Source organism: Anas platyrhynchos, chromosome 4 (genome assembly GCF_047663525.1).
Source record: "Anas platyrhynchos isolate ZD024472 breed Pekin duck chromosome 4, IASCAAS_PekinDuck_T2T, whole genome shotgun sequence".
In the NCBI taxonomy this organism is placed as follows: Eukaryota; Metazoa; Chordata; class Aves; order Anseriformes; family Anatidae; genus Anas; species Anas platyrhynchos.
In genome coordinates this window covers 20,999,757-21,019,615 of record NC_092590.1, presented here as the reverse complement: position 1 = coordinate 21,019,615, position 19,859 = coordinate 20,999,757, and the positions used below count along the sequence as shown (strand labels likewise).

Here is a 19,859-nt window from a genome sequence, read left to right as displayed (position 1 = left end):
ACTGCTAATGTGCACCAAATTGCAGACTGTCTAATTGCGCTATGGGAGGAGCTCACCAACATCGAGGTGCTCAATTTTCTTATTAAAAATAGATCTCTGTGAGGACTCTGAGCATTGCATCAACTGATACAGAATGTGTGTGGACCACTTCTGGTGCAGAGATGTCGTGGATTTGTTCTAACCTACAAATTAAGGAAGCTTATTAAACAGGTGGGTGGCTAGTGATTCACATGACAGCTTTCATGTATACAAAATAAACTGAACTCTACTGACTTGAGGGACTCAGGCCTGGCTGAGGAGTCTGTCAAACTTCCACCTTCCAATGAAGCCTGAAATGCGGGGCTATTTCTAGACAAATACCAGGGCTTTTTTTTTTTTTTTTTTAGCAAAAAAGTAGATTAGTAACTGTACAGTAGGTATAAAGCAGTCTTTAAAAAAAATACAGAAGTTACCCAAAAGACTGTAGTAAAGTGCCTAGCAAGAATATTACAAAGAACAGGAGAATCAGTGTAAGCAGACGAACAACATTGCATTCTTGCTTCTGTTACCTGTTCACGAGTTCTCCCGCATGCATTGTAACAGCTCCAGTGCTCAATGACAATATGTCAAAAATAGCATTTTCACTTAATTATGTAAGGTATTAGGGCACTTCAAGCCAAAAATATAGTTCAATCAGCAACTACACCTTGGAGCACGATTAGCTTACTGTTACCCCTGGAGAGAACAGACAGGACCCCTCAAAGCTTCCTGCCATCGCTCTTCCTGGAGGCACAGCTCATACCCAACCTGAGATCAGGTATAGCTATGGCCTGCTCGCTCTAGTCTGCTGAACAAATACACCTGAATTACCCTCATTTTCTTTTTCCCTTTACCCTTCCCTTGTGAATTCATATTTCTTGGCTCTGTGGCCTCCAGTTTTCTGCTAGAGGGACAGCCTTTAGCTACATCAAAACTGCAGATTATTTAGGACTATTGTGCTTTCTAAATGTGACTGTTGAGACTCACAGGACTTTTTTTGATCCCCTATCCCTGCCCCTTCTCTCTATGTCAATTCCCAGCCTTACTGAGACCTGGCAGAGCCCCAGGGCAGGTCTGCCACCTGCATTAGAGCAATTTCTATTACAGATTTTGCTGGGGAAGAAAATGGTACTTAGTCTTTACCTAAAAGTACGGAGCAAGTTACATTAAAGCTGAATTTCAACTTTTTAGTCACTGTTTTCCAATGCATGCTCTGTGACAAACCACCCTGACCGTGTAAAAAACCAAGACTATACAGCTAGAGAACTTGAAGTGTTAAAAATATATATTTTCCCTCTCCCCCTTATCCCTTGACAAGTTAGCCTTTAAACAGACACTAAGGCAAAGTAAGCTGACAGGACAACACTGAATAAATGAAAACTTTTGGTTGCTAGGATGTCTGCAGGCATCGTGTAAACTGTGCTACCTTCATGCTTGTTTGAAAAAAAAGCCTTCTACATCAAGGGATCCATACTCTGGCACTTCTGGCAAAATTCAGATGTTCTCAGGCTGGTAAAATTTTGAGATCTTAAACAAATTAAACCCAATACATTCTTCCTCATTGGAAAAAAAAAAACAACAACACATTTGTGCTCCCATCGTTACCACTTACGTTGTAAATCCAGGAAACAAAACCTCAAAATTTTAAGTTACCTGCCTGTAGAAGAATTTATGGTAAAATTTTTGCTTTCAGAAATCAGTCACTTAGTCCTGCTGCCAGCTTTCCAACTGGGGTTATTATTCTTCAAAAACTGAAATCCTTCCACCGTGAACACACCAGCTAAGTAGTTCAGTTTTGAGAACTTTTTTCAGGTTTTCAGGTTGTTGGGGTTTCTTTTGACTAGTTGTTTTACCTGGCCACCTAGAAAGCATAACTAAGATCCTTCTTGTTATTTTCAGAAAAACAATTACATTGCATTTAAATGTAAACACTGATACCGTAAGTTTAGTGCATACAAAAGGCACAAGACAGATTTGTGTTGCTGAAACTTCCTTGACTTTGCAGTTTATAACACCTCTTTTATCATCAGGCTGGTAAACTTCAATCCTAAAAATCCTGCTGTCTGTCTCCTAACTTAACAGAAGGGAGCTTCCTATATGCAGCAGTTTGGCTTTTTGGTATTGCAATTGAATATCCTTTATCCTTTAACTGCAAATATCCTAAGTTATAACAATGTCTCCTTGTTTGGATGTGATATTCGTTAATTTATGCAGTGAGAAATTCAGTGTCTTAAAGAAGTGAAAAAAGTTGAGACAACTATTGATTAATAAAAAACTAGGATTTTGAAAGACAGTGACCATCAAGAACATAGTTTGATTTAAAAAAAAAAAAAAGCACCTTTTTTCACTTCACCAAAGTGAAGTGTCAGCCTTCCTTTCCCTTAGGGGATTAAGGCTCCACATGGGAGAATAAAACCCCCAATTTCATAGGATCGTCATGTGCAGCTTTCATCAAAATCCCCAGCTACGAGCTTTACTTACATATTATCCATCCGAAAAAAAAAAAATAATTATCCATTAAAAAGTCCATCTGTGGACTTTTTAATCACCCATTTACCAGGGACTCACTGTAATATTTAATTAACAAAGGAGGTTTCCCCTCCACTCCACAACTATTGAAAAGAGAGCCTTCACAATAATGTTTTCTAAAAGTGATCCAAAAATAGTCTGACACTTCACTAGGGTTGCCTTATCTTAAAAAACAAAACAAAAAACTTGCTTATCAAGCGCTCAAAAGAAAATACAGTCCACCGAGCCACTAAATTGTCCGTAACCAACACTGATTGTTTTCCCACTTTATATAGCCAGCAGTGCAAACATTTGATTTTTGAAGTAAGTCAAATACTTACAGCAATTTGAATTAACAGGTGAACTTTCAAAACCAAGGCGAGAACCTGGGCTGATACGTAAGGAGGTCACATTTTTCTTGTGCTGAATATCAAAGTAAAACCAGCCACAGAATTTTTACAATAGTAAACTCAAGACTTTTTTTTTTTTCCATAATACTCAGAATCACCCTTCACCATTCAAAATCAGTAATCCTAAGTTGAAACATTCTTTATGTGGTTCAAAAGTTGTATGTTTTGTTTCATGTTTCAAGCAGTGACATGGAGACAGCTATCATCTGTCAGTTTGTTTTCTGAGCACATCCACACAGGAGCAGACGGGAGCAGCTGGCTGATAGGGCTGATATTTGGAAGAATCCATCTTCCTTCCACCAACAGCTTTTTCTTGAACTGGTACAGAACATAAATCACAAAACATGTTGTTAGTAACGAACACTTACATTATTGCACCAAGTCTCATCAACTCAAAGGGGAGGGGAGAGCAACAGCTGAATAAAAATCCCACAACAAAGAAGAGGAACCCAGTCAGACTGCTTGCAGATATGTTATCAATCCACTTCAGGATGGCAGTGAATAAAAACTGACTACGCTGTAAGCAGGCCACCAGTTTATAAAATGAACTATTCTTACAGTACGTCCAGGTATCTACATCATTAAAAAGCAATTCTGTATTATGTCAGATCCATTACCCATATCCAGCATGCTCAGTAATTAGTCCTCTGATTAACTATAAACACAGGATATTGAGCATATCATTAGTTGGGACAGAAATTTAAATTACTAACACACCAGCAGCAGCTGTGGGCTGCGTTTTTCACATCAAAGATGAAATTAGTTGACTTGGTTATTGTGATTTCAGCATTTTTAAAAGTATTTTAATCACTCCCTAGGAACAAGTATAACTCAAAATACTGACAATAAAGGAATGAAGTTTCACACAAGGTAGTGCCCTCAAAATACAGTAAAAAAACATTTTTAGATAAGGGTTCTTATTCCAGCAACTGTATGTCAGCTATATCTACACACAAGCAATAATCTATCTTTCTTGTGACCTCTCCAGAAAGTCTTTCCAAGTGCCACATAAAAAAAATCTCAGGCAGGGTTAAGGATACCACCAAGCTGGAACTTACTTAGGCCTGTGCAGAGAAATCATCAATTCTCAGCTACTGTGCTCTTGAGATGTGCATGCTTTGCTCTGAGGCAAAACTGAAATCCAGGAACCCCTTCAGATTTTACACCTGCTCTTGGGAACACCACCTCCTCTGAAGACAAAGTTCTCTCTTTAAAAAGCTGCACTTCTATAAATGGATGCTTACACACTCAAAACCAAACCAAACCAGAACACTAAACAAAAAAAACCACAAGGGTTGGGGGTAATCAGACCACAAGCACAGATCTAGTTGTTACCTTCCCAGACTGGATAAAACAAATAAATAATTAAATAGCTGGAGATATTTACCGAGCAATACAGCTCGAATAACAATTTTTGTACACACTGTGAGTGTGTTGGGAACAACCCACAGAATGTTTGACAGTCACAATGACCTAAATCACAAAGTTCCAAGTAGAACTCTGACCTAAGGCAACTAGTTATAATATAGTATAATACATGTATATTATATACTATATAGATATAATACATATGCTATATTGTAATACTATAATATAATAATTATAATCATGTTATATATTATATATATGATACAATATACATATATACTATAATATAATGTTAGTGCTATAATCCAAAAATCTGTTCGTTTGCCTTTTTAAAGCCTGTCTCCAGTGCTTTATTCTTGAGTGGTGATGGCCCATAAAAGACACGAAACTAACTGAAGTTGAGTAATTGCTCATTTTTTTCACAAAAGCTGCTCTTTTGTTGAAGCAACTGATGGATTAAAGAGGGCACAGGCATGTCATTTTAGATTTTGAATGAAGGGTTAGAAATAGGAGCTTAGATCCCATAAAAGACATACACAGAGCAAGCAAAATTGCTGACACTGGCTGAGTTTCATTTCTCTTATCTCTAACTGAGCTCATTTGACACCCACATTTTTCAACACTTCAGCATTTCACAGCATCATCGCGTTGGTAGATGCTCCAGGAGCTCCTATATCTGGAACCATCTGTGCCTTCATTCATCACTTAAAACAAAAAAGGCGCATGAGAGTCAACAATTTTCTAGTTTCTCTAATGAATCCAACTTGATACACTGAACTTTTGGGAACTTTTTGTTACAAGCTACAGGCCATCTGTTGGTATATGCACAACTACAGCTTTTATCATCTGCCTTGAGTGTAAAACCATGTCTGGCCATTCTAGTAATGATCACTGTGGTCCCCTGACTACTTTCTGTGCCCCCCACTTCCAGGAGTGCCTCAGTGCAGCCTCACAGCATGTGCATGCCACACACAAGTGGAGGACATCCTTTTGAGACACTTCTTGAGGATGACTGAAAGAAGGCTTCCAAGAGCAGAGATGGAAATGACCTTGCCTGAACGACTCCTCCGATGTTGTTGCAAAAATGCACATTACTCAGTATGATGAAATTTTTAGGGTTGGAGTCTTAAATAGGAAACTTTTATCAAGCTTTAGGACTTAGGAGTTTTCTAATACTAAAGGGAATGTGATGATCAACTGTGTCCATTCCCCTAACCCTCAAGGTGTCTTCCTCTTGTGTACAGGACAGGCTTTCCTAGCTGCTTCTCAAACCTGCCTTTTATGTTGCAAGATATCAAAAAAATAAATAAATCTCAGTAAATGTGCAGGAAGTTATATGGATACCTTTTATCTTCAGTTGGCAGCACTTTTTAAATGATTAGGATGCAGCTTAGTAGCTGGCATAGAAAAAGCTGCTAATAGTTTTACATATTATAATAAATCTATGTTTCCCTTCATCATCTGATAGACCTTTGCCCGCTTTAGTAGACCAAACTATGATCTGTCGTAGAATTGAACTAACTTCAATTGTAAACCTAGCTTTACAAAGATTTGCTGTACAGCTTGAATAGCCAAAATTTCATTATCTTTCTAGAGAAAGGAAATAATAATATTTTGGGAATATTACCTAAAAGCAACGAGTATAAAGGTTAAACACTATTTTGCAAGCATGAGCCATCAAGAAATCAGAGGCTTAGTTTAAAACTGAATTCACAGGCTACTACCTCATGGTAAAACAATAATAGAAGAAAACAGACAAATTATTTTAAAAAAACTTGCTTTTGTGCATTTTTGAAGTGGTAAGGAATCATGGAATAGCAAATTGAATACACAGAATAGTAACATACCTTTCCTAAAGTATTCAGAAGATTCTTTTAAGGGAAGTTAGGTTTCATTTTCCATGGTTAATGCAGGATTGCTCATACCTGTAATATTAAAAAAAAAAAAAAGATATTTCAACAGGAAAGCTCTTGTTTGTTTTTCAGCAAATAATACAGCCTTTAATTATCAATCATCACCTTAATTTTGCTCCACTACTAACCAAGTCTATTCCCATCCTGTGTCCATTACATGGCTTTTGTAACAAGGTGTCATCATATGCTGGTATAAGCAATTTGTCCCCAAAAGAATTACCAACCTAAGCCTAAAAGTTAACTGGTACCTACTAGTGCTGGTGCTCTCAGTACCTCTTGGTTGGGTTTAATGTGGAATGCGACAACAGCTTGAAATATCCATCTTTCTACAAAGATGCATTTTAAATAAGCTTAGTAGCACAGCTCTAAGAAATACTAACCAAGTAAGCGTGGTCATTTTTACACTACATCCTCCAAAACTAGTTTACCAGGCAAATTACAGAACAAATCGTTGCAGCATAAATCAGTTCCTTACCAATTTTGCCCTTTTCAGCCTTTGCACTGATGTCTGACCAAGACTGCGTGTCGGTGAGGAGGTGGCTCTGGGAATCGCGCAGCGGCTTGGCAGGGAACAGGAGACTCTCGCTGTAATGCCAACAAGTGAACATTATAGTAAAACTCAGTAATTTTTCCATTACCTTACCACACACTTCAAATAGTTCTGTCATCTGCACTATCTTCTCTACCTTAGCCTGCGTATTTTCTGATGAGTCACTACACTTCTGTCATTACACACAGTGTAGTTGCCACAAATGCAAGTGTAATCTAAAAGGCAACTCTAGCACAGAAGAGAGAAACTTCCTTATTTTTTCTTTGACAGATATTCTATCTATCTTTACACACGTGTTCATTGCAAAGGCTTTCTAGCTATACGCTGTCCCATGGAAAAACAGTGAAGAGAACATCTCCAAAATCTCTCTCCTAATACAGCTTATGGTTCCTTTCTCCCTGCTCAGATCACTGGGGCAAGATGTAAGACATTCTCCAGCTTGGTGATGTTTTTTGTCTGTCAATGAACACCTTGCTAACATGCAACATATTTGTTTATGAATAAAAGATTGTCAGTATGAATCCATTATCATTTCTTTATCACATATCTATGTCTATTATCTGTATCGTGCTTCATTACTTAAATGTTGCTATAAAGTTACAATATAATTTACTAAGCTATTGTGATATTTTCATTTAGTTTAAAGAACATCTGCATGCTTTTTGTACTCTAGAGATGTCATGACTGCAAAGGATAAGAATTGAGAAAATGTCTCTGATTATCAGCGGAAACAAAATATTTGAATTTAATATACACTTTCCTTCCCACCCTCTACTTTAGCTCTCCCTGCCATACCTTGAGGCCTGAAATTTGCTTCTACAAAGCATTTTTCACCAGACAGGAAGCAGCAGGCCTCCCCAGAAAGCCTTCCAAGGCAATGCACCTGTATCACAGGCAGACCAACTAAGCATCTTGCATGCAGAACGGAATTTTACTCGCACTAACTAGGCAGGCACAGAAAATTCAGGTCCAGGGACGCTACTGAATTGAGAAAGTAGATGGGGAGATGGGGTGTTATTTCCATAAATTTAAATACAAGTCAGAGGCTTAGCTGAACTACAACTTGGCTGTTTAAAATTTGACTTGGACTTCTTAGCAGGAGGCTCTTCATTTGCTTACCACTTTTAAATATGTAAAACATTGTTCCATTTCTATGTGCACTGGCACAGAACAGAATATCAGCTACCTGAAATAAGTAACAAAAAGCAGATTACTTTTTAGAGGTTGAATTAAGACCACCAGGTGTGGAGGCTTGCTCAGGATCCTGATTAACAAGGCAAGTTGGGAAGGAGCAACCATCCCCTAGGCTGAAAAAAAATCAGAATTAGTGCCACACTTACAAAAATGCTTTGAAGAACTGTTGTTTTTTTTTCTCTGAAATGAGTATTACCATATCTAATTTCAGAAAACAAACAAAAAACACCCCCATTCCCTGTGTGTCTTGACAATTGAACAATTTCAGCAAATAAGGCATTAAAAGCTGAGCATACCTTGAAAACACAGGCAGCAGCCAGTATTTCTTCTCATCCCCAAACACCTGCCTTAGGTTCTTGCTGAAGCCCAAGCTAAAACCATTCTTGTCCGTTCTGTGACGAAATATGGGCGCTCTAAATACCTCTTAAAAATGAAATAAAAAATCATTAGATTTTTTCACAATATAGCACATTTAAGTTCCACACCAGTATTCAGGCGATCGCACTGGTGACATCTCCAGCCAAGAGGAAAGGCTGTACTGCTCCAATGACCTGGTTCACTCAGGAAAGCTGAAGTCACTGTTAGGCACCATCGTACGTGCAGGAGACAGGGGGAAGTGTCCTGCCACCCTCCTCCCTGATCAAGGAGAAGGTAGGTTCTTAAGGTATGATATGTTATATGAAGGTTTTGGCACATGACTATACAACAGACGGTATTTGAGAAACAAAAGGACAACAAACAAAGGGTATACTACACCAAGAGCAATGGAAAAGAAATACATGTAAAGCTTAACCTACATTAGTAGGTAGCTTTAGTAGCTTTTTACACCCTGGAGTATGAAAATATCTTATGTTTCTACAGCTGCATAAAGAAAGCATTTTACCTGTGGACCCAGACCATTCTCCACAGATACCCAATCTGAATTTCAGGGGAAGAGAGCTAAATATAGCCTGAAGTGTCACAAAGCGCCCAAGGCAGAGAACTCCTCCTCTTTCCAGCCAGTGACTGATAACTGTTTAATTCCCCTAATGGGCTCTACACCCGTAGACAAACCATGTCCTGATGTGCTGACAGCACAGCTCACAGAAACCACTCTGGATCCACGTGGGGACCGCGCTTCTGCAGCAGGCCAGGGAGCACTGGCAGCAACCTCCCACGTGTAGGTATGCATGAGTTATCAGGGGCTTTACATTCACAGTACAGAGGAAACCCTACAGAAATCTTGAAGTAAACAAGCTTTCCTCCAAATGAAATGTATTCAAAGATTTCCCATTAATCATTTGCATATTAGTAAATCCCAAGAAAACTGTGGAAAAAAAAAATCAAATAATTTGCTTGTTCTAATTCAACTTGTATCAACAAGAAAACATAGATCTAGGAACTTTCATAAACATTGGTATTATTACAGTTCATGCTACAGTAAAGGACAGGCTCTCAAAGATCTGCACTTTTTTTAATCTTTTAAATTGTAACCTGACAAACATGCATCAGAGTGGTGGGAAATCATGGACCCCTAATATTTATTTTTTCCTGACAAATGCAGAAGCATTAAACTTACCTAATGTTGACTTGTTCTTACTGACGAGCCAACAGTGGTACCCAAAGAGAGAAGACAGACTGACAGAAAACATAGCGGCAGCAAAAAATAAAAACATGATGTGGAACTTGGCTTGAGTATCAGGAAGGCCATTCTAAAAATAAAAGAAATAGGCTGTTAGAACTGGGGAAATAGCTGTTTAACTTGATTATTAATAATCCTTTATTCAGCCAAATCAAATTCAATGCAGACAGAAACGTATCACGCAACAAGAGCCTGAATAACTGAATCACGCACCTTTTAAGCACAGATGGCCATGCAATTAGGTTGCTGACAGCATGGAAAGTAACTGGCCCTTTCTGGAGAAAGTATAAATATCGACCACAAGAACCTGACTGACATTTGGATTTGAACTTTCAAGTGTCTTTTAGAGGAGAATAATTCATCTTCTAAAAAATACCTCGTTTACTTAGCCTTTTAGAATACTGTAGCATAAATACTGCAAACCTAAGAAGGTAACATCCTAAGTTGTGAACCAGACAGTCGTAACAGATACACTAGAAAATTTCCCTGAAGCTTTTTCATAGCATATCATTAGAACATAATAACAAGACCATCTGTGATATAAATTCTCTTGTAAAATATTTTCCTAAATGATTGTTAGTTTACACAGCTTCAAAATAACGTAGAACAAACAGAAAAAAAAAGTGCTACAACTATTATCTAAATTTTGTCTTAGAAGATACTAGGTTACAACATAAAACCTCAAATCTTGTAGTTCTTGCAGAGTAGTAGCTACATGCACTGACTGTACATAAATTGGAGTACTTACTGTCCAAAACTTGATAAAATACTGTAAATCTGTTGCAGCAATGAAAAGGCAATACAGTAGAGAGTAAGCCAAGAAGAGAAGAAAAAATTTGTAGTTGGAGAATCCTACACAGTTGTTCACCCTGATAACAAAAAAATGTAAAGATGAAAATGGAATGTAAAGAAAGTTATTTGCTTTGCTTTCACCCAATTTAATATTAAACTAATTTACTCCATAGAAGTTAATATCAGTATGAAAACCCAGTTTTGCTCCCTGTCTGTGATGCTTCAAGCTATTGAAATGCATTTTGGCTTCCTGTTCCAAATTAGCATAGTAATGCTAACCAAATCAGCCAACGAAACAAATAAAAAGAACTTCACAAGGCAATGCCACTTTCAACAGTTTACAGAAATTCAAATTTGTATTATTGTATGAAATCTGTTAATCTTTTGTTAACCATACAAATAAAGTTTACATTAGTGTGTGGTAAGATTCTGAGGCTCATGAGTAGTCACAGTAGGGAAATAACTACTGTTAAATAAAGAGAAATCGTTCCATACCAGTGACAACATGATAGCAAACCAAAGCGATTAAGAACATTTAAATACACATACAAAAGTTAAAATAAATCTCATTTATCCTTCTCCAGGCTTCATGTTCACCTGCTTCCTATTTTTAAAGGATTTATACATGATAATGAGCTACTAGTATATACTACCACCTAACAGACATGTTGAGAGTTCATTTAGTACCATGGCAGCTTCTCATTAAAGGCAATGAATTTTGCAGTTCTATTAAGGATGTAATGATGCTACATCCACCAGATGAAAAATATTGGAGGGGTGCCCATGGAGTATTTATTGGTAAACAACTTCTATTTTTTGTTATTTGTTAGTTTTTTAACGTATTCAGAAACTTTCCAAAGCTTATCATTAAACTGTGAACTTCGACAGAATTCTCCAGAGAGTTCAAATGAATGAATAAATAATTAAAAAAAATCCACATTCCTTCTTTAACTAACTGATTCCTATCAGAAAGGTTAGATAATTAAGCAAAGGCTACAGCCATGAAAGCAGCTATGTTGAAAGATAATTCTCAAAAAATAAAAATAAAGAAGAAGGCTTGGAGAATACCAACTTCATCTGCCTCTAGAAGTACAGGACAAGTTATTACAACTGTTCTCTTATATAAGGTGAGAGTAATGCTAATAGCAGGATACACAGTAATCAGAATAGGGTAAAGTCTTAAAACAGCTCTCCCTGTACACCATTATCTATCCACAAGGTAGAGGGAGGGTTTTTTTGTTGTTTGTTTTTTAATTTGTTTTTCGTGTTACAAAACATGCCATCTTGGATAAATATTAAATTTGGCATCACCATTTAAATAGAAAGCAATAGGTAAGCATCTGTATCAACTACAATTAAGTAGGATTCACATGAGATTGTTCTAATTAGAAAAAACAGAAGACCCTTCTAAGCTCATCATGATTCTTATTGAAAAGTAAATTTACAGTTCTCCCCAGTGAAGTGTTTTTTCATTACTGATGTCAAAATTAGCAATTCCATGATAAACTGCAAGCAATTCAGATCCGTGGTTTCCATGATAACCCTATTTACTCTCATGGCATTTGCTTTATGACAGTCTTTATGGCATAGTTTACTGTGAGAAAAAAAAAAACTATCACATGAAATATTCTTCAGCAAAGATGAAATTTCTGGAATCACAGATTTCATTCTCATCGTTCTTTTGCACTACTACATATGGCACACAAGTTAAAATAATTTTTCACAAACCATCCTGCTCCTCTCAGTTTTGAGGAAGCCCCAGACTGAGGAGTTCACACTGGAAAAGAATATTTAATTAAAAGACTAACAAGAAAGTAAACACCAAGTGTTTGTAATTGTGCTATTAACTGCTCTCAAGGAGAGTAGTTAAATATGAAGCATAACATCTTGAGAAAGAGTAAAACTGATAAAATACAGCTTGCTAAATAACCATCCTATTGCAGTGAAACATTTGTTCAAAAGACCATTCTAGGTTCCACTTGGATTATAGGTAACATTTAGAATGCTTACTTTTAAAGTACAAAAAGAAGAGAGAGCCTTCTCTCTCTTAGAAGTTAGTAAACTAAAATCACCAAAAAAAAAAAAAAAAGTGAAAAATATAAGCTACAACGCAACTCTGGTAAGAAAAAGAATCACAAAATGAAGGAGATGCTAAACCTTTCTTGGATGACTCGAAAAATAGAGGAGGAGGTACATTTCAAATGATTGCTAAGGTGTTTATAACACACCCTGCTAGTACTAGAGTTGTTATATCATCAGTTGCTATAGATCATATTTTTGGCGATGCCTCAAGCCATTCCATTCCTGCCTGAAGCTCCATCTATAGTATGAGTAGCAGGAGCACTTACAGAAATCACTAATGCTTTTATTTCCGCTTCACTTAAACCTTTTAGAGTAGCTAGAGGGCAATTAGCGTTACATATGTCCACTTATCACGGCATTTCCATTACCATGGAAGTGCAGGCCAAAATATAGCCTCCCCAAAAGCAGGGAACAGCTGACCTGGGGCAAGAACTTGACTTCCATCTTACCACCCCTCCTTCCAAATGCTTCACCCTACTTTCCCTAGGTTATTTTTACCCATTCCCTCTCCAGAAATCCTCCTCCAAAAAGACTATTCTTGCTGCTCTCCCTAAGCGTCACAGGTTCTTTCCCCCTTCTGCTCACCAAACCTTCTCCCACCAGAAAATCTCAACAGAAAAAAACAAAGCAGGATTTATGTTTTGAGGAAGGCCACAACCCACTCATTACAGTGATTTGATGAAACAAACAAACACCATTAAAAAAGTAGAGTTCTTGAAAGATCTCCCAAAGAACCCTTAAAGACAGGACTTTAAAGGAAACTATAATGTTTGCTCAGAATCAAACCCACACTAGCAGGAGAGAAGCTGGAAGTCTGCTCTGTGACTCTCTCATCAGAGACGCGAGAAAGCCACAGAATCAGCAAAGAAGAAATAACAATTGTTTACGTGCATCTAACTGCATGTCTGGACACACATGACCTTTTTTTTTTTTCTTCTCCTTAAGAGTTTACAGTCTAAGTGTGTTGTTATCCTCAATTTGCAATTTCATCTACGCAGCATGCCAAACATCTCCTGCCATTTCCACAAAGTTAATGTTTTCAGGCTGAGTAAGGAACAGTGCATATACCTGATCAACTTAGGAAAACTAAAACAAGGCAATACTTCTTTTCCTAGTGTGTTTCTGTTACTTGGAATACAAAGGAACAATCCTCCATCAAGAAGTATTACAACATATTCTCCAATTCTACTTTTTCTTTCTGTACCCATTGCTTATTAGGTTAAAACTAATGAGCAGTGTAAATTCTCCCTCAGACTGGGTATGTCTACTGTGTTTGGATACAAATAGTCTGCCAGCAGGTAAAGTAAGCCAATACTGTGGAAAGGAAAATGGAGTTTGTTTTTCTGAAAGTCTGTGCTCTAGGGAAATACCACATCACTGCCCCTTTACACAATTATGATTTGCTCAGCTTATGATTTGTTATTTGCTGCAATGGATTTTTATTCTGAAATAGAAATTTATCTGAAGTACATATTCTGCCTTAGGATAATACATGAAAACCTCAAAAAATGCCAAACAGGCCATAAGGCTTATGAGAAGCATATATAATACCTAATAACAAAACCAAGACTTTTCACTGATTTTTGTCAGGGTACAGAAAACAGCCTTTTTCTTACAGTTAAAAAATAATTTTAAAAAAATGTTCACCATTCAAGGATTTTATCTGTTTGTTTTGCATTTTTAGAAATACTAACACCAAGCATCACCAAGTGTCCCTGCAGAAAAACAAACAAACAAACAAACCAAACATGTAGGAAGTAACTGAATATTATATTGGTAAATATTTTTCTGTTTTATCTAACATGCATCTGCAAAATAAAAAGCGATTATTAAATCATTCTGAATTATGCCAGAGTGTTTACTCAAGTCTAAGACAGACAGAAAGAAGCATCCATCCCTTCTTCCCCCAGGACAGGGGGAAGTCCCTTTTGCCCAGGAATTAGATTTAAGGTGGTCAGAACAGCTTAGAATTATCCTCCATTCAGTTTATCCAACACAGGAGATGCTTCTTTTCTGTCTGCTTTCACATGGTGAAGAGCCATCTACTATCCAGTCTTCCTAACTTGTACCTTACTAAACATTTGTCTTTAATGATTTCTGTGAGATATCTGCCAAACCAAAATAAAATCAATTCCATATCCTGCCTGCATGCTGCTTCCAAGGACTGCTGAGACAGGCAGAAAGACAAATACACTGCACAGGCCAATACGCAGCGAAAGGAGGAAGGGTGGAAGGGAAAGAGGAGAAAAAGAAAGAAAACAACATGTGAAACTGAAGAGCTAACAAGATGTTCCCAGCAAATCCATGCAAGCTGTCCTAGGAGCTCTACCTCCCAGGGGGGAACAAGGCACAGCGCTTCCCCTTGGTTTTCAACCTAGGGTAATACTTCATCATTCACTCCAGAGAAGCTACAATATTCAAGGACCATCAAGAAAAAATGCAATTCTTAAAGGAATTGTTCTTACTGATCAGAAATCTACCTCACCCCAATTATAGAAATAGCTAAATCGCAGTTCTACGAAAAACAGCATCAAAACTTCCCCTCACATCTCACACCTAAGGAAAGAGGATATAAAGTAAGCAATTCCAATTGTTCTGCGAGACCAGTCACTTCATGTAAGCATCTAACTTCAGGAACAGTGAAACATCACCTATGATCCCTCAAGAGTTTGTTTTACCAAATCAAAGCAATACAAGAAAAAAATAGTTCACTCACCAAGGGCAATGATGATCCATTTTCAGAATGCATCTTTTAAAAAAACCAACAGATTTCCAAGCATCACAAAAGACAAAAGGAAAAAAAAAAAGTCAGAAACAAAGTTGTGTCAGATTTAATCTACTCAAGTAGAGATTAAGAATTACCCATACATACTATTGGTTACCTGGTCTATTAAGCAAAGACTATAAAAATTAACATAATAGAGTTTACCTACAGGTGCCCAAGGGCTTAGTGATGTCAGAAAATACTATCTACAATGTCAGCTTTAAGCACAAACATTTTAGGAACTTACCAGGTATGAAAAATCCAAAATATTGCAATTAATCACTCTCCATTAAAAAAAACTTACAAGAAAATAGATGTAATTGAAGGAACTGAATTTTGAAAACAAAGTTATATATTCTGAAAAACATTAATGTCATTCTGCAAATTTCACTTATATTTCATAGGATAACACAGGGTACCCTTTTTTTCTGCTATGCTTAAACATAAGACTGTTCCTATGTTACATTGCAACCACCATCTACTCTTCCAGTGCCTCTCCTGCTTTGCTGCACAAAATGCTGTGTCTGCTCTGCCTCATAGTAGAGTAGCAAGATCTGATATGTAAGCAGCTGAAGAGTATTGGGAACAAGCTAAGGATAAATCAGTCTGAGGAAGCCCCTTCTCTTGAATTTAAACATCTAAATCAAGAGCAGAGAAGGACACAGACATTTGGGGGAATATGGAGGTGAGCTTCCTTTCATGTTACACAAACAAAAACTTTATGTTAGTGCTTCAGTTAGAAATGGGGGCTGCTTGGTTGTTTCCTTCTTTAAACAGAAATATCCTGCAAGTTATCCAATGAAAAATAGGATATTAAGTTTATTACCTCGGATAAGATGTAAGTGACATCATGATTAGATTGAGATGGGTAGGGATCTTTATTCAGATTCTAACAAAAGAAGCAAATTTTTGTTTATCAGCTACTTTTGGTTACATTCTTCAGGAAAGTTCTTTATTAATATTTATAATTTTCATAATTAAATAGTGTATAAGACCATGTAATCCAATTTGGCATCAAGAAATTCATTAAATGAATTAGAGTATGTTACAGACTTCCTCAGTAAGAAATAAATAAAAACTAAATCTGAAAAAAAAGTCTAAGAAAAAAAAGCTTCTCTGCATCAAGAAAAAAATGTATGTATTCAGAAAAACTACTCATTTAAAATATTTTCTTACTTGTCACACACAGAACAGTGATGGCAACGATCTGGTTTTACAAGATGGCATCTGTCACAGTATCTAATTGCTAAAGAAAAAAGTTGCAAGATTAGATCTCAACATACAGATACACATTTTGATACCTGAAATCTGACCAGAAATGTGCACTAGAAGCTCAGCTCAGCAGAGCTCCCAGGAAAGTGTTGCAGTGAGATCGAAGTACTTGCAAACACTGAAGCATTCTTTATGCACTGCAGTGCTGAATCTAGAAGAACAAACCCAGAATGCTCCTTTTTCCAATCTTCTAATCATGCTCATGATCAGGGCTTTTTCCTCCAAAGCCAAATCAGTGCTACAAACCAACCACCCCAACCCACCCCACCAAGCCCTTCCTAGAACCAGGCCAGAAATCCTTTCAATACTAACCAACAAAAAAAGCCTTTTAAGCTATTATTCTAACAGCTCTAATTTACTGTATGAGATTAGCTTTTGCATTTGCTTAGCTAACAAACGTTTACAAACTTACAGCATTATTAGGTTAAGACTAATTCTCAGTCTGGAAGAACTTTTGTCCTTGCTATGAACAAGCAGCAAGTAAAATAGTAACCATTTCTTTCTGTGATCTCTCTAGCTATATACCACATTCAGATAATAATTTATTAATACTAGTTTTCAATTATACACTAAGAAATTAAGTCTATGCAAATAAAACTACATTTTCTCCTGCAGTTTGTTAGTATTACACGCTATTGTTTACCTTCAGTTTGCAAACATTTAGCAACGCACTGTCCATCCACTGTAAAAATCAGAAATTGTACAGAGCAATTTACTCTCCAACAGTGTTTTCATTGAATATGTGTAACTGCATAAAGTTACATGTATTCAGTAAGTTAAGTTCCTGGTTTGCACTGCTGATTTGTTAGCTATGAAAAGAGATTCTTCCCTAAAATCCTTGAAAGACTTTGAATTAGCTTAGGCAGCCAAGTACATCAAGACACCTGCCTTCCATGGTCTCCTGAACACCTATTTACCTCCAGACATTGTCCTCGTATAGATAGGAAGATCCTTGGCTGCCCGTCGTAAGACTTCTTGCTGGGATTCACCTCTAGGCTCCCTCTCTAGAGATTCCTTGTCTGAGTATGATAGATGAAACTGGAATAATTTTTAAAACCAAAGATAAGTTAGCAAATTGCAAGTTAAATAAGTACCTGTAGAGATGTAAAGAGAAACATTCATTTTATAAAGATGGATTAGCAGCATATATGAGGTATTACAGCAAATAACTCACTGTTCCTAAGAGCACTAATTCAGTTTGTAGCATTTTTGACTACTATTGAAGCAACACAGTATTAAAATTCCTTCTGAGTTGGTGTAGATGGAATGCTGAATGTTTCCAGAAGTATTAAGAGACACTCCTCAAAGGGAGGATCAAGAGTTGTCATGACCAAATTTAATTACCAACCCCTTGAAAAGTAGTTAATGTACTGCAATACCACCTATTAGCTTGTGACTATGAACTAGGGATGCCTGTATTTAACCAAAATAGAATATGCTACTAGCAGTAGCAGAAAAGATAGCTGAATTTCTGTTCTAGTGTTTGGCATTTTCCCTTTTATCCTTTGCCACTGGAGAGTCACTGTTCTCTTCATGGATGCATTTGGATGTGGTTTTACACCAGACCAGCTGGGAGCAAGGAAGAGCTGCGTGGTCTACATGACAGAATAACAACCTCATCATCTCCTGCACCAAGCAACTTCTGTCCCTGTCTGAAGTGGCAATGGCAACCGTTGCTTCTGTAACATCTCAGAGGGTTTTACTGAAAAGAGATACATGGTACGTATTAAGTTCTCCAAATTTCTTGCACTTTTGAAATTCCTCTGCAGCACAGCAACATAACCAACACCGTTCACTGTCACTTCTAGAAATGGGAAGGTGCAAAAGTCCTTGGTATCACTAGTGTTTATGTCTACAGAAAGGTTTAAGAGATAGGAATTATATGAACTTTTTTCCTAAACAAAGGTGATGCATGTAAAGCTACAAAGGCAGTCAGAAACAGATAGGTAGGAACCCATTCTCACCCCCATAGAGATGTCAGAGGCATCACTCCACTTTCCTGATGGTTTCACAGTCTTGCAGTATAAGCTAGAGGTTCACAGTCTAACCCCGAGCTTCTCAGAAATTAAAGAGCTGCTTTTATTTTTTCCTAGCAAGAACACACTCCTGTTGCTAACACCTGAATTGATTTATGTTGGGTGGCACAGAATTTCTCACTTTAGAAACTTGGTTCAGAATAACATTTTAACACTTCCTTTTTGAAAGCACATAAAGCTATTCCTCCATCGTTTTGTACAAGTTCTCAAAGTAGCCTGAAGGCTGCAAAACCCTCCTGCCTGGGAAATCAACTTCTCTCCCACCTTCATGCAATGCCTGCATGTAGCTGGTACACACAGGCACTGACCTTCAGTAGTTAAGGTAGTGTGGTGTCATCTGTGTTTGAAGTGTTTCTCAAGACAACTATTTCTAGTATGGGAGGGATGGCTACAACACATGGAATTTCAGAATAAAAGTGCTAAGCTAAAAATATTATAAATTCCAAGCCAGAGTATTTTAATGCTTTTAATATGTGTAAAAAATTGAAATAAGCTTAGTTAGCATCATACATGCTGTGTGGTTTGCACAAGCTGCAGTATTCATGAGAACAAAATGCAAAAGCTTTATCTGCTTTTTAGTCTGCTAATTAATACTTCCTACAGTTGGCAGGTAAGTTGAAAGTACATCCATTTATATTTACAGACTTTATCCCATAAGCTGGAAATCAAACAGTAACTTAACATCACAAAACATCCTAATTAATTTAAAAAATTATGCTCTAGCAGATTAGCAAAAAGACATAGAACAACAAAAGGTGTCACTTACTGTCAGCAACATTGTGTAAATTCAAAGAACATGGAAACACCACACATCGCTTTCTATTACCTTGCTTCGCTACTTTTAATATGATTTTTGAAGTGCTTTGGTAGCATCGTATGGTGGTTTTAGAATGTCAGCATAATTACTGAAGACTTGTCAAAATGTTTTGGTAGTCTTTTAATGACATCAGCCCAGTGATTTGAAAAGCCTTCTAATTATCACTACAGTCACCATATATATATGCACATATTTTGCTATGTAATTACTAAATGAAGTAAGTTCTTAATTTATTTCCCTGCTACAGCTTGGGGCAGAGAGGAAAGACTGCAGTGTGAAATTCAAGGAAGATGCCAATTACTTTGAATTATCTACTTGTCTTCACAATTACATATCTTTTTAGTGAATGAAAATTACCCAGAGAAGAACCTCCGCAAAACAGACAGTAGAAACCACAAGCTATTCATATCGTGTTGGCATGGTAATTATAGGAGATGAAGCTAGGAGTCCATGCCAAAATAAGTACTTTGGCTTTGTGGGCATTTCAAAACTCCAAAGCAGCCATAGGATGCTT

At 37.1% G+C, this 19,859-nt stretch overlaps 1 protein-coding gene across 1 annotated transcript in view; it reads right to left on the bottom strand.

Annotated features, from left to right (window-relative positions):
- Positions 1-354: 354 nt before the first annotated feature.
- Positions 355-19,859, bottom strand: part of ZDHHC2 (zDHHC palmitoyltransferase 2) — a 33,350-nt gene continuing 13,845 nt past the window's right edge. Inside the window, exons 4-13 of the mRNA XM_038179052.2 lie at positions 17,410-17,530; positions 16,397-16,466; positions 15,173-15,205; positions 10,331-10,451; positions 9,520-9,652; positions 8,258-8,384; positions 7,982-8,074; positions 6,693-6,802; positions 6,152-6,229; positions 355-3,254 (exon numbers count right to left, since the gene is read on the bottom strand). Coding sequence (XP_038034980.1) covers positions 6,189-6,229; positions 6,693-6,802; positions 7,982-8,074; positions 8,258-8,384; positions 9,520-9,652; positions 10,331-10,451; positions 15,173-15,205; positions 16,397-16,466; positions 17,410-17,530 — 849 coding nt within the window. The 3' untranslated portion in view covers positions 355-3,254; positions 6,152-6,188. The remainder of the gene's footprint in view (positions 3,255-6,151; positions 6,230-6,692; positions 6,803-7,981; positions 8,075-8,257; positions 8,385-9,519; positions 9,653-10,330; positions 10,452-15,172; positions 15,206-16,396; positions 16,467-17,409; positions 17,531-19,859) is intronic.